This window comes from Colobus angolensis, unplaced genomic scaffold, assembly GCF_000951035.1.
Source record: "Colobus angolensis palliatus isolate OR3802 unplaced genomic scaffold, Cang.pa_1.0 Scaffold113, whole genome shotgun sequence".
In the NCBI taxonomy this organism is placed as follows: Eukaryota; Metazoa; Chordata; class Mammalia; order Primates; family Cercopithecidae; genus Colobus; species Colobus angolensis.
This window is the reverse complement of record NW_012112364.1, coordinates 4,821,142-4,834,787: the sequence shown is the minus strand read 5'-3', so window position 1 is coordinate 4,834,787 and position 13,646 is coordinate 4,821,142. Positions and strand designations below refer to the sequence as shown.

Here is a 13,646-nt window from a genome sequence, read left to right as displayed (position 1 = left end):
CTTTAAATTAAATGCTGCCACTTTCTAGCTATTGCTTAGCTATTTTGTGCCTGAATTTCCTCATCAATAAAATGAGAATGAAAATAGTAGCTCTCTCATTGAAAACCACTATGATGCCTAAATGAGACTCTATGCAAAGCATTTAGAACAGTTCTCAGCACAAGTAACAGCTCAATAATTATTAGGTATTATAATTTTTGCTATTACTAAGGGAGGAGACCACCCCTCATATTGTCTTATGCCCAATTTCTGCCTCCAAAGAAAGAAGTAAAAACTACAAAGGCAGAAATGAAATCCACAGGCAGACAGCCTGGCGCCACACCCTGGGCCTAGTAGTTAAAGATCGACCCCTGACCTAACCAGTTATATTATCTATAAATTCCACACATTGTATGGAGAAGCACTGTAAAAATCCCTGTCCTGTTCTGCTCTGATCTGATTACCAGTGCATGCAGTCCCCAGTCATGTACCCGCTGCTTGCTCAATCGATCACGACCCTCTCTCGTGGACCCTCTTAGAGTTGTGAGCCCTTAAAAGGGATAGGAATTGCTCACTCAGGGAGCTTGGCTCTTGAGACAGGAGTCTTACCAATGCTCCCAGCCGAGTAAACCCCCTCCTTCTTTAACTCGGCGTCTGAGGAGTTTTGTCTGCGACTCATCCCTGCTACATTACTACTACTTAACAAAGACAGTTTAATTAAGTAAAATAATACAATTATACCTACACTTTGAGGTATGTTTTAAAGATTAGAGCTGACGCTGTATGTCAATAATTCTAACATGCTCATTTTCTGTTTTAACATTTCTCACATTGGTATGCCACTTATAATTCATAACTTATTATAACTATAATTGGCAATACTTAAAAAATTCCCTTATTAATAATACATAAGACTAATGGGGCATCATACAATTCATGGTGCCTCACATTAAGTAGAGTATGACATATACAATAGGTCTAGGACAGTTCTACCAAGATGACTGGCATTTAAATAAACTTTAGTTCTAAAAAGTACTATAACAAAAGAGGGCTGGAGTTAAAACAACAACAAATTTTTTAAACAAGTAATTCTTATTTTTATTTTCAAAAATATTTAAGCCAACAGAAACTCTGGATTCAAATGAATGGTTATGGTTCATTTAATTCGGTACTTAGATTTACAGAATGTATGTAAATCAGATATTTCCAATGACTAATACTAGGATTTAAATTTCCAAAATGGCAATTGAAGGTTCTCTTTTACTATTTTCTACCTTCAGAAATACTTTTGTATGAAGGGAGGGAGGAAAAGCTTCCATTGGGATGAAGTCCTCATACTGCAATGTTAGGTCTCTTCAGCTTGCTCAGCCTAGGCAGGTACACACAAAGTTTTTAAGGATGGAAGGTCCTGACAGTAGTAGAGCTTATGGTCCATGACCAGGAAAATTAAGGAGCACGGACACAAAGGGTGAGGTTGGGACAAAAGTTTAAGAAGCCAAAGAATAAAGCTCTCTGTAGTGGAGAGGGGTGTCTGAGTGGACTGCCAGGTTACAGTTGAATTAAAAAGATTTTATAAAAAACTGCTCTCATTTCTGTAACTGCTTGAGTAACTTTTCTTACCTATAAAACTGTCTTCACAACTCCCCCTCATCTATGTAGGTGTGGGTATGTCTCTAGACAAGCATAAAGCACTGCTTCTTTTGTTTGTACAACTGTGGGTTTGTTTTAGGTAGGCACCCCGCCTCCCTGTGCAAGTTCCCACCGTGTACATGCCTCAAAAGTGAAGGAAACTTTTTCCTGGGACCTCACACACAAAGAACAAAGGGACTTTGCCTGCCTTGTCTGCTTATCTGTGCAGGTGCACTGCAGGCTGTCATTCTGCAGGCAGGCAGTTTCTGCAGTCTGAGTTTTTCTCCAAGCTGCTCTATTTTGCAGCTGTGCACTGTAGCTGTGATTTTTCAGGCAGACAGCATTCCTGAGGACCAGCCTTAACTGTTAATCTATTTCTTCCTTTTCTTCTCCCTCAATATGTCTGCATCTATTGGCACCTTCGATGGCTACATATTATTCCATCGTGTGCGTGCACTGAAATTGGTTGATAAAATCCACTATATGAGTTCTTCTTAAAACATTGCTATTTTCAGCAGTACTAAGGAGAACAAATTGGATGTATCTAATAATTTCCTAAAGATACTTCAGTATCATGGAATTGGTGCATAAAGGGCATATACATTTTTAATGTAGCACTTACCACCAAATTGTCTATTTGAAAAGCCATCAGCAACGCTTTTTACTCAGCCTTATAAGTACCACTGCTCTTCATCCTCACAACTTTGTAGATAGAAAACAGTATTTTATTCTTCTTTTAACTTAAATTCCTTCTCTTACCAGAAACACTAAATATGTGCATAGGTCAGCTGTAGAGCTGTGTTTTCCTATGTGTGTAGGTCAACTGTAGAGCTGCAAAAAAGTACTTTGCCCAATTTTAAGCTTATTTCCTTGTTGATTTCAAAGAATTCTCTGTAAAATGAAAATACACGGTTTATCTGATATGTGTATATACATGTATGTTGTAAATACATTGCAAATACGTTGTGTTTTATCAATTTTTTTCTTATATATGGCGTGTTTCCATTTCTATTTTGCTAAACGAACCTTCAAAATGCTTGCTTGTGAGTTCCTTAGGAAGGTCTTTATCAACATAAAAATGTGTGTGTGTAAACAGGTACTTGTGTTTTCTTCTGGTAGTTTTCTTTTTGTATATTAAAAATTTTTAATCTATATTCCATCCGGAACCTATTTTTGTGACATATTTAGCTAGCTTTCTCCAAACAGCAGGCACTCCATTTACAAATAATTCATCTTTTTCTACTAATATGAAATGCCACCATTATCAAGTGCTATATTCTTTTTTAGCACTTGATTTTGTTTGTTTCTGGATTTTGTATTCTATTCCATTCATGTACGTCTTCCAGCTGTTAGTAAACCATTTGTAGAAATTAAAAGCACATTTTGATATCTACGAAGGCAAATTGGTTTTCACTGCATTACAAAAGAATTTTAATGTCATCATAACAATAAAATATAGCATGTGAAATTTTTAAATGTTAAAACTTTGGTGTTTTTATTTGGGGTAGGTGACATCGATAAACACAGACAGAGCTCCCATCTTGAAAGAAATAATTCTTCCTATTCAAGAACACGAACCATCTTCCCACTTTAATGTTTCCTTCTAAAGTTCCTCAGTAAAGTATATATTTACATAGGGGTACATGGATATAAAATGGATATTGGATTTTATCCAAAGAATTTTTAGCCCAGAAGTTAATATATTATGGGAACTGTTTCTCTCATTACATACACTTTTCTATAATGTGGATAACATGTTTTAAAGTGTGCACTTTAAAAATAAACTGTCGGGCCGGGTGCGATGGCTCACGCCTGTAATCCCAGCACTTTGGGAGGCCGAGGGGGAGCGGATCATCTGAAGGTCAGGAGCGCGAGACCAGCCTGGCTAACATGGTGAAACCCCGTCTCTACTAAAAGCAGGAAAAAGTTAGCCAGGCGTGTTGGTGTGCACCTGTAATCCCAGCACGTTAGGAGGCTGAGGGCGGGGGCCGGGGATCATCTGAAGGTCAGGAGTTCGAGACCAGCCTGGCCAACATGACGAAACCCCGTCTCTTCTAAAAACAGGAAAAAGTTAGTCAGTCATGTTGGTGCGCACCTGTAGTCCCAGGTACCTGGGAGGCTGAGGCAGGAGAATCGCTTGAATCCGGGAGGCCGAAATCAGGCCACTGCACTCCAGCCTGCGTGACAAAAGCCAGATTCCGTCTCAAAAAATAAACAAAAAAGAAAATACATAGACTTAATTTTGGAAGTTAAATCACTTTAAAGTTGTCTCTGAAGTGCACTGTAGGGAAATCATGGCAGCGTGCGGTTTTCGTTTCGGGGCTCATGAAGAGGCCTGGGCCCTGACCCCTCCAAGGCTCCCACATCCCAGGTGCTGCGGGGCCTGCGGAGGCGAGAAAGCTGGGCCGGTGACAGGGGGGCTCGCCCCATCCCCATCCCCAGGGGAGGGGCTTCTCCCAGTTCCCCACCCTCCCAGCCCCCGCCCGGCCCGTTACCTCTTCTTCTTGTCTCTCTTGTCCAAGCCAGGGTCCCTGAGCATGAGGATGAGCTCCACTCTGGGGACTGCGCCCCACCAGGCAGCTCTGTGGAGATCGCCGAGCTCTCTTCCAGGCAGACGTGGTACCCAGGCTCCAGCAAGGCGCTGTCACAGGGCTCTACTCCGCAGCCCCCGCCGTCCTGCCTGCAACTCCCGCAGCAGGGGAAGCAGCGGCAGCACCACCTGCCCACGTTGCTCCCAAAGCCAGAGGCCTTCCAGGCAGACGTTGTCGGCTTCTGGGAAACCTCAGTCCCCATCTGCTTTTCCCAGCCTCGGGAGCCTCCTACCGAACGGATCACCTCAGCCACCCCCCTCCAAGCAGGAAACGCAGTTTCCAAACTGGCCGAAGGGTAGCGCCAAACCAAGCGAGGAAGGCCAAGCCAGCGCCAGCCGAGCAAGCCCGCGCCGAGCGAGGAACGCCAAACCAGCAGTTACAAGCGAGGGGCGCGCGCACCGCTGGGGGCCTCGCTGCACGTGGCAGCAACTTCCGGTGCTCAACGGCTCTCGGAGCCGGTCAACGGCAGCTGAGCGTGCCCGTGCGAGGCTCTAGCGTCACCCGTGTCCGCCACAGCTTGTCACCGGCCCTGCGTTCTGCCAACCCTCGTGGGAGCTGGCCCAGCGTTCGGGCCGTGGAGAAGGACAGGCGGCCCGTGGGAAAGCTGTCTCGACGCAGGACGGGGCGAGAGCGGCTGGAACTTGAGAATGCCGAGGCCTCCAATGGAGAAAGACCCAGACACTCCGGCGGCGGCTCTGCGTGCCGGCGAGGCTGCAATTCCCGCGTCACTGGCGGCCAGGGCTCGCCTCGGTCAGCCTCAGTCAGGGGTGCGCAGCCCGCCCGGCCTGAGGGCCCGCCCTTCCTTGGTCCCCGCCCAGACCACAGGGGTCGTGGGCGCCGGGCACTCGGAGGTCACCAAGTCGGGGCTGGGCGGTTGGTTCCCGCCTGGTGCCGCTGCCGCCGGGCCAACCACCTGGCTCGGCCACGGCCTGGGCTTCGGCCCGGGGTCTGCGCTCCGTGCGCGCGATAGCGGCGGGGTTGCCGCCCAGCCTCTAAGCAGGCAGGCGGTGAGCGCCGGGGAGCACCTGCAGGAGGCGACAGGAAGAAGGCGCCCGGGTGTGGAGGTTCCGGGACCCAGAACTCTGCCAGTGCTGCGCGGCCACACCCGGCTCCCCGCGGCGGACGGTGGGGAGGCGCAGGACCCACAGCGGGGCCGCCACCCTCCTGCCACGCAGCCCCGGAGGCTGCTTCGCCCGGACTGTGGGCGCTTTGGTCTAAGAGTGGAAAGTGGGGCCGGGCGCCGTGGCTCATGCCTGTCATCTCAACCCTTTGGGAGGCCGAGGCGGGCGGATCATTTGAGGTCCGGAGTTCGAGACCAGCCTGAGCAACATGGTGAAACCCCGTTTCTACTAAAAATACAAAATAGCTGCGTGTGGTAGCCTGTAGTCCCCAGCTACTCAGGAATCTGAGGCAAGAGAGTCGCTTGAACCCGGGAGGCAGAGGTTGAAGTGAGACGAGACTGAGCCACTGCACTCCAGCCTGTGCGACAGAGCGAGACTCCATGTTATTTTATTTTATTTTTTTGGAGACGCAGTCTCGCTCTATCTCCTTATCCCCCTGTTGATCGCTGCACATCCCTGGCCCCGGAAGACCTCCATGGTTTCGGAGGTTGCCAACAGACTAGGTAACAACGGAAAACAATGTGGAGGCTAAGAACTTACTAACATAGCAGAAGCTATACAAACCAATGAGATTCAACAGGAATTATTAAACAAATGGCTCAGAAAAAAATCAACTAAGAAGAAGGCATGACTACGCACGTCACAACACATACACCAAAATAAACTCCAAAAGAGATAGTAAAATAGCTGAGCAGGAATGTTTTAGGATGAATATCTAAGGACTGTGGAATTTCACAGCTCTGATTTCTTGTGCTATGCTCTCTGGCACAGGAATATTGGTAAAGTCTCAGTAAAGAGGAAAAATAAAATGAATGTCTGGTCCTAATGTTATATATTAAGCCTTAATATTGTTGTCTATTCTGTCACTGAAAAATGTACGTAACTTAAGCCACAAAAGTCTTGTTTTATAATAGTTTTATAGTCATGGTATTCAGGCCCTATTTCAAATGAACTAAAGTTTGAAGACTGAAATTCTGCAGTGTGTACAACGAACACCCATAATATGAGTTTACCTACATAACACACCTGCACATGTGCCTCTGAACTTTAAAGTTTAAAAAAATTTTTAAAAATTCTGCAGTGCAGCTCTGTTAACTTCACAAATAAAAAGATTATTGGGGCTAAGCCTCATGGCTAAGAGCACAGCCTGGGACTAAAGGTATATTGACTGAGACCAAAGCCTATTCCACCTCTTAACAGATTTGTAATATTTCTGAATTTCACTGTTTTGATTTCTCATTTGTAAAACAGTGTTAATATAAACTAACTTCCGAGAAAAAGCACTTTAGACTAACAAAAGTGTTCAGTCCTTTAAATGAAACCATTATACAAATAAACATTTCAGAAGAAAATATAGATTAACATTTATGGATAAGTGGTAGAAAATTCTTCAAAGAAAACAACAGAAATTACAAAAGACAATATTGATACACTGACCTTATTGGAAAACTTATTAACATACATAAATAATAAAACACTCATGTGTTTTTACAATAAAAGAACTGATACATGATCAAAGAATATAATCAGTTCACAAAGCAACCATAAGTACCACAAACTTTCTACTCTTATTTGATAAGGACAACACTTCAACTTCACCATCTTGCCTCAAGACATTTGCTCTTCAGTTCTGTGTCATAATTTAATTCACTGGGACCTTCATACTCTCACCACCTTACAGGGCATCAAATTTACCCATTATGTGCATGAATTCACGCACTTAGGCACACAGGAAATAGGAGACAGTTTGAAAGTCCTGGTAAAAAATTTTTTTCCACTGTTTTATGATTCAGGTCAAACTCAGACCAAATCAGTTTTACCAATTTTGATTTAAGATATATTTCCTCAAAGTTAAACACAAATTCAAAATATTGCATTGGTATCACATGTAACTTCTTAAATATAACGTTAATAATATAATTGATTTTCAGAGTGAACAAAAGTGGATAAAACAAAATTTATGATTAGGGATAGTTAGAAGCATAGCCTAGTAGTAAAATCTCACTTTTTAGAAATAAATGTTTTATAAAATCTTTTCAATAACGACATTCTTTTTGCCTTCTACATAACCCTCTAACAACTCTGTTTCTTCAAATTTTATGTGAGATAATTTTATGACATCTTAGGACACTAAGAAGCAGCATTTATATAAAAATCTTAAAATCAAACAAGAATGAAAAAGTATACAGAAAGTCTTACACGGAGCAGACTCACCAGCAAAGACCTGCCCCCTGCCAACTTCCCAAGCAGGAAAAAAAAACAAAAAACAAAAAAAAAAACTTTTAGTTACACGATATAATAACGAAAGTATATAAAATTAGCCATACAAATTTGAAAAAGCCCAGTTTCTTTGTGTGATAACAGTATAAAAGATGTTATTTTTCCTCAAAATTTAAGATAAGCTGGGAACCCCTGCAGTTCCGACACTGGCTGGTGCACTGTCGCAAAGTTGCACTCCAGTCTTCTCACTTCTTGCATGCTAATTTCTTCCCAGGCACTCCTGTTGAGTTTGAGCCTCAACAAGAAACTCAAGGAGGTGACAATTAAAACAACACTGCAACATCTGTGCCTGCCTGATTTGCAAGATTAAAAAGGACTGCTACAATTTACTGTTGGTGAAGGCTACAGGCACTATCTTGCTACCCAGCCCTACACTCAGACTCTGATCCTGACCCCATCCCACGCTTCCCCACAATCCCTCAGGTACGTCCCATTTCTGCAAAATTTTATCTTGCAAACTTCTAACCCTTAATACTCTAAATACTAAACCAACCCATTTTCAATCTCATCCCAATTTAAGACTAAATCACACTAGGACATGACATCACAAGAACAGAAAAGTATAGATCAATGTCTGGTATAATTATACAATTAATAATGCTCAACAAAATAATTGTAATTGATACTAGCACATATTTAAAGAATTACACACCATGATCACTAAATACTTTTCTCAGAAAATCAAGCTCGTTTTGCATACTAAAGCCATCCCTGCAAATAAACACCAAATAAACAGAATGAAGAAACCCACATACTCATCTCCATAGATGCAGGAAGTACTTTCAACAAAGTCAACACCATTTCATCACAAAAACACCTGACAAACTAGGGATAGGAATTTTCTTAACACAGCAATCGGCCTTTGTGCCAAACCCGTAACTAGCACCATCTCCATTGTTAGGGCCCAATGCCTTACTCCTGAGATCAGGAACAGGGCACCAATGTTCATTTTCATCACTGCATTCAACACTGTACTGGAAGTTCCATCCAGAACAAATAGGAGAGAAAAAGAAGTAAAGAGCATTCATACCTGTAAGGAAGCAGTAAAACTGTCCATTCACAGACCACACAATCTATCTGATGTACAGAAAATAATGAGGAACCTCCAAAATATTATTTAAACCAGTGAATAAATTCAGCCAAATTACAGCACAAAATGTCAACACACGGTAATCTGTTGTATTTCTAGACACTAGCAACAAACATGAGAATGTAATTATGGAAACAATTCCCGGCTGGAGGTGGTAACTCATGCCTGTAATCCCAGCACTTTGAGAGGCTGAGGTTGGAGGCTTGCTTGAACCCAGGAGTTTGAGGCCAGTCTGGGCAACTCAAGAAAACCCTGTCTGTACAAATAATTTAAAAATTAGCCGAGTGTGATGGTTCATGTCTGTAATACTAGTTACTTGGGAGACAGAGGAGGTTAGGATTGCTTGAGCCTGGGAGGTCGAGGCTGCAGTAAGCTGTGTTCACACCACTGCACTCCAACCTTGGCAACAGAGTGAATCCCTGCCTCAAAAAAAAAAAAAGACAGGAGAAGAGAGGAGAGGAGAGAAAGAAGAAAAGAAAAGGAAAGAACAGAAAAGAAAAGAAAATCCAGTTTTAAAAATCAACAGGCCACAACACCCATCATCTCAATGCTTTGGGAGGCCAAGAGAGGAGTATCACTTGAGGCCAGGAGTTCGAGGCCAGCCTGGGCAAAATAGCAAGACTCCACTTCTACAAAAAAATAAAAATATTTGCCACGTGTGGTGGTGCATACCTGTAGCTACTTGGTAGGCTGAGGCAGGAGGATCACTTGAGCCCAGGAGACAGAGGCTGCAGTGAGCCATAAAGGTGCCACTGTACTCCAGCCTGGGAGACAGAGTGAGTCTCCCTGCCTCAAAAAAAAAAAAAATCAGTATGGGTTTATTTCTGGACTCAACATTCGGTTCCATTGATCTATACATGTGTCCTTATGCCAGCATCATGCTGTTTTTATTGCTGTTGCTTTGTAGTAAGATTTGAAATTTGGAAATGTGAGCCTCTGAGTTGGTCATTTTTCTGACATTATTTTGACTATTCTGGATCCCTTGAAATTCCATACAAATGTTAAGATCAGCTTGTGGATTTCTGCCAAAAGGACTTTGGGGTTTTAACAGGAATTGCAATAAATTTGTAGGTTGCTTTGTGTAGTACTGCCATCTTAAAAATTAAGTCTTCTAGTTGATGAACATGAGGTGTCTTTCCATTTATTTATGCTTTCTTGAATTTATTTCAGCAATGTTTTGACATTTGCCATGTTCAAGCCTTGTACCTTGGTTAAATTTATTCCTAAGAATATTAGTATTGCTGATTGTTTTCTGAGAGAGCCTCACACTGTTGCCCAGGCTGGAATGTACTGGCACGATCCTAGCTCTGCAGCCTCAATCTCCAGGGCTCCAAAGATCCACCCACCTCAGCCTCCAGAGTAACTGGAACTACACATGCGTGCCACTACGACCAGCTAATTGTTAAAAATATTTTTGTAGGGACAGTGTCTGGCTATGTTGCCCAGATTTCATTATACAATTTTTTTAAATTCTAAAATTTTTGCCATGAATTATTGTGATAGTTAAGTCTAGGTGTCAACATGACTGGATAAAGGATACACAGAGAGCTGTTAAAGCACTATGTCTGGGTACGTCTGTGAGGGTGTTTTCAGAAGAGTTATCATACTGCTGTGACGTATCATGACATACTGTAATACTGATATGACACCCATAAGACTGATATGATGCCCACAATACTGATACGACATCCAAAGACTGACAGAACACCTGCAATACAGATGTAACACTCAGAAGACATCTGTGACACCGACAAGACTGGCGGGACACCCACAATACTGACGGGACATCCACAATACAGATGACACCCACAGGTAACAATATTTTCATATTTTCTTTGCTACTCCACCTCTGACACAGAGCAAAGCTGGGAAGGTAATTCATATTTTCAGTGTATAAAATAAAGTACTTTCTGAATAACTATTCTACTATAGTCACTATGCTAAAACTGAGACCAAATTAGTAAAAATAATAGACATGACCTTTGTCCACATAGACCATGGATTATTGTTGGGAAGCTTATGTTTATTCATTTCTTTTGAAAATTGTATTAAAGATACTGAGAAGACATTTCTATTTGAAAAGACTGAATTCTGCATTCTCTTTTGAAACTGGTTATTAACATCAGCATCCATAGGTTCTCGCTGTTTCTTTGAGGGATTTATTCCTGATCTGAGGAGGGATCTTTGGTCTGGATTTGCTTCTAGTCTGAAGACAGATCTCCAATGTTTTCTTCGTTCTAGGTATTTTTGCCCGGGCTAACCTACAGTTCTTTTATTCTTCACTGCCCTAGATTTGATGATGATGGACATTTATTAACAGTGAACTCAAAATCCACGTATCTTTTTTCCATAAACATGGTGCCACCTATGCAAATAAATGTGATTTTGCAGTTGATGCAAAGTGAAGAGCTTGGGAGGGAAGAAATAGGGTTTCTCAAGGCTACAATCTAGATGAACAAAAGAGACACGTGCTTCGATGCAAGGAGGTACTTTGTCAGTGAATGAGCATGTTCCTAAAAATATTAACTCATGATTTTAAGCAGGACAATTTCTAACATATAAGAGAATATTCAATCAAAGTTTTTGAAACGTGATCACTATTCTATTGATATGCTGATCTTTATGTATCTTCTTGCCACTGGCTTTGCCTTTGGAAAAGAAAAGATTCCTGTACCCATTGAAATTAAACTAACACACAGTTACCTCTCATCCAGATCTTCCCATTGGATGTTTTCCTTCACTTCTCCTGCCCAACACATCATCTCCATTTTAATTGTTTTCTTTGTTTAGGCTATTTTATATTTTATTTTTAATATTAAAATTTCTAATCAACCTGGAATATTTTTTGTACATTGTATGTGGCAGAAATGTTTATTAAATTTTCCAAAAATCCAAGTAATTCTTACATCATTTATTGAACATTACATTCTTTTCCTATTAATTTGAAATACTGCCTTCACCTTATTTTTAAATTTTTATGTGCATAAGATTTTATTATATTGATCTAGCTTTTTTTCTTTCAAACTTTTGTTCTAGGTTCGGGGGGTACATGCGCAGGTTACACGGGTAAACTGCATGCTGCAGAGGGTTGGTGTACAGACTATTTTGTTACCCAGGTAACGAGTGTAGTACCCAATTGGTAGTTTTTAATCCTCACCCTCCTCCCACCCTCCACCCCCAAGAAGGCCCCAGTGTCTGTCGTTTCCTTCTTTGTGCCCATGGATACTCAGCGTTTCACTACCACTTATACGTGAGAATATGCAATATTTGCTTTTCTGTTCCTGCGTTAAACTAAACAGCTTCTGCACAGCAAAAGAAACTCTCAACAGTGTAAACAGACAATCTACACATGAGAAAAAATATTTGCAAGCCATGCATCCAACAAAAGTCTAATATCCAGAATCTAAGAAACTTAAATAAACAAGCAAAAAAAAAAAAATCCCATTTTTTAAAAAGGGCAAAGGACATGAACAGACACTTCTCAAAAGAAGACATACACATGGCCAAGAAGCATATGAAAAAATGTTCAACATCACTCATCATTAGAGAAATGCAAATCAAAACCACAATGAAATACCATCTCACAGCAGTCAAAATAGCTGTTATTAAAAAGTCAGAAAATAACAGATACTGGCAAGGTTGCAGAGAAAAGAAAGCACATATACACTGTTCATGGGAATGTAAGCTAGTTTAGCCACTGTGAAAACCAGTTTGGAGATTTTTCAGAGTACTTAAACAATAGAGCTACCTTTTAACCCAGTATTCCTATTACTGGGTATACTCAAAGGAATCGAGATTGTTCTACTGAAAAGACATATACATGTATGATCATTACAGCGCTATTCACTATAGCAAAGTCATAGAATCAACCTGGAAGTCCATCAATGGTGGACTGGATAAAGAAAATATGGTATTAATACATATACACCGTGGAATAGCATGCAGCCATGAAGAGAACAAAATCATGTCCTTTGCAGCAACATGGACAGAGCTGAAGACAATTATCCTCAGTGAATTTTTTTAATGTTAACATCTTGAAAATCTATTCTAATTATTAAGTACATAACCTGTCTCCACCTAAAGTATTCCTTCATTTAACACCCTTGCCACATCTAAGTGTAATTTTTGAAATACACCTACAAAGTCCTTGGTGCTTTTCAAACATTTTTATCCCCATGTTGCCATTCTAACTATTCATGTTTTTTTTTCAATTTTGGGAAGGGAAAATATGCTTAAAAACAAGGAATTATATTCATGTATCATATCAGCAGGAAAGATTCGTCCACCATCATGCTAGTGGTAAGCTGTATAGGAATGAACACTGGTTATCCAAATTAAAGACTTGGGAATAGAAGAAGTTAGGAATTGAGCACATGGCTTAAGCTTTATTATGCTGGGATTAAGAGCTTTCTGAACAACAGTTTTTCACAGTTTAAATATAATGAAGAAACTAACCTGTGCTCAAAACTATAACCTAAGATCTTAAAAAAGGGAGAATTCTGTAAACATTGTTTATATTCCTAGTCTTTGAAATGTATTGAAGGCCTCCCAATTAATCTGCTACCTCTGTAGTTGGCATGCTACAAAAGAGAACATCTCCATGCCTACAAAAGAGTAGCACAACATGTATTTGCAAGTAACACGAAAAAAATTTTGACTGTGCCCTGTCACTGAATGATGACTCTAAAACTCATATTTAGATAAATGAATGTACGGAATGTAGGTGTGCAAACCATTCATAACTTTTCACTCTCTATGCAAAACCAGAAATACCACACACTAAAGTATCCTTTTGTAGGCCATGATTTGAGAGAAGATTTTACTCACAGCTCCATATTGACTCAAACTTTATTAACACAAGAAAGAGAAAGGGAGAGAGAAAGAAAGAAAGAAAGAAAGAAAGAAAGAAAGAAAGAAAGAAAGAAAGAAAGAAAGAAAGAAAGAAAGAAAGGAAGG

At 41.0% G+C, this 13,646-nt stretch overlaps 1 protein-coding gene across 1 annotated transcript in view; it reads right to left on the bottom strand.

Moving 5' to 3' along the window:
• Positions 1–4,401, bottom strand: part of LOC105524067 (POTE ankyrin domain family member A-like) — a 21,915-nt gene extending 17,514 nt beyond the window's left edge. The window contains 2 exon segments of the mRNA XM_011959187.1: positions 4,105–4,210; positions 4,213–4,401. Coding sequence (XP_011814577.1) covers positions 4,105–4,210; positions 4,213–4,401 — 295 coding nt within the window.
• Between the last annotated feature and the right edge of the window lie 9,245 nt (positions 4,402–13,646).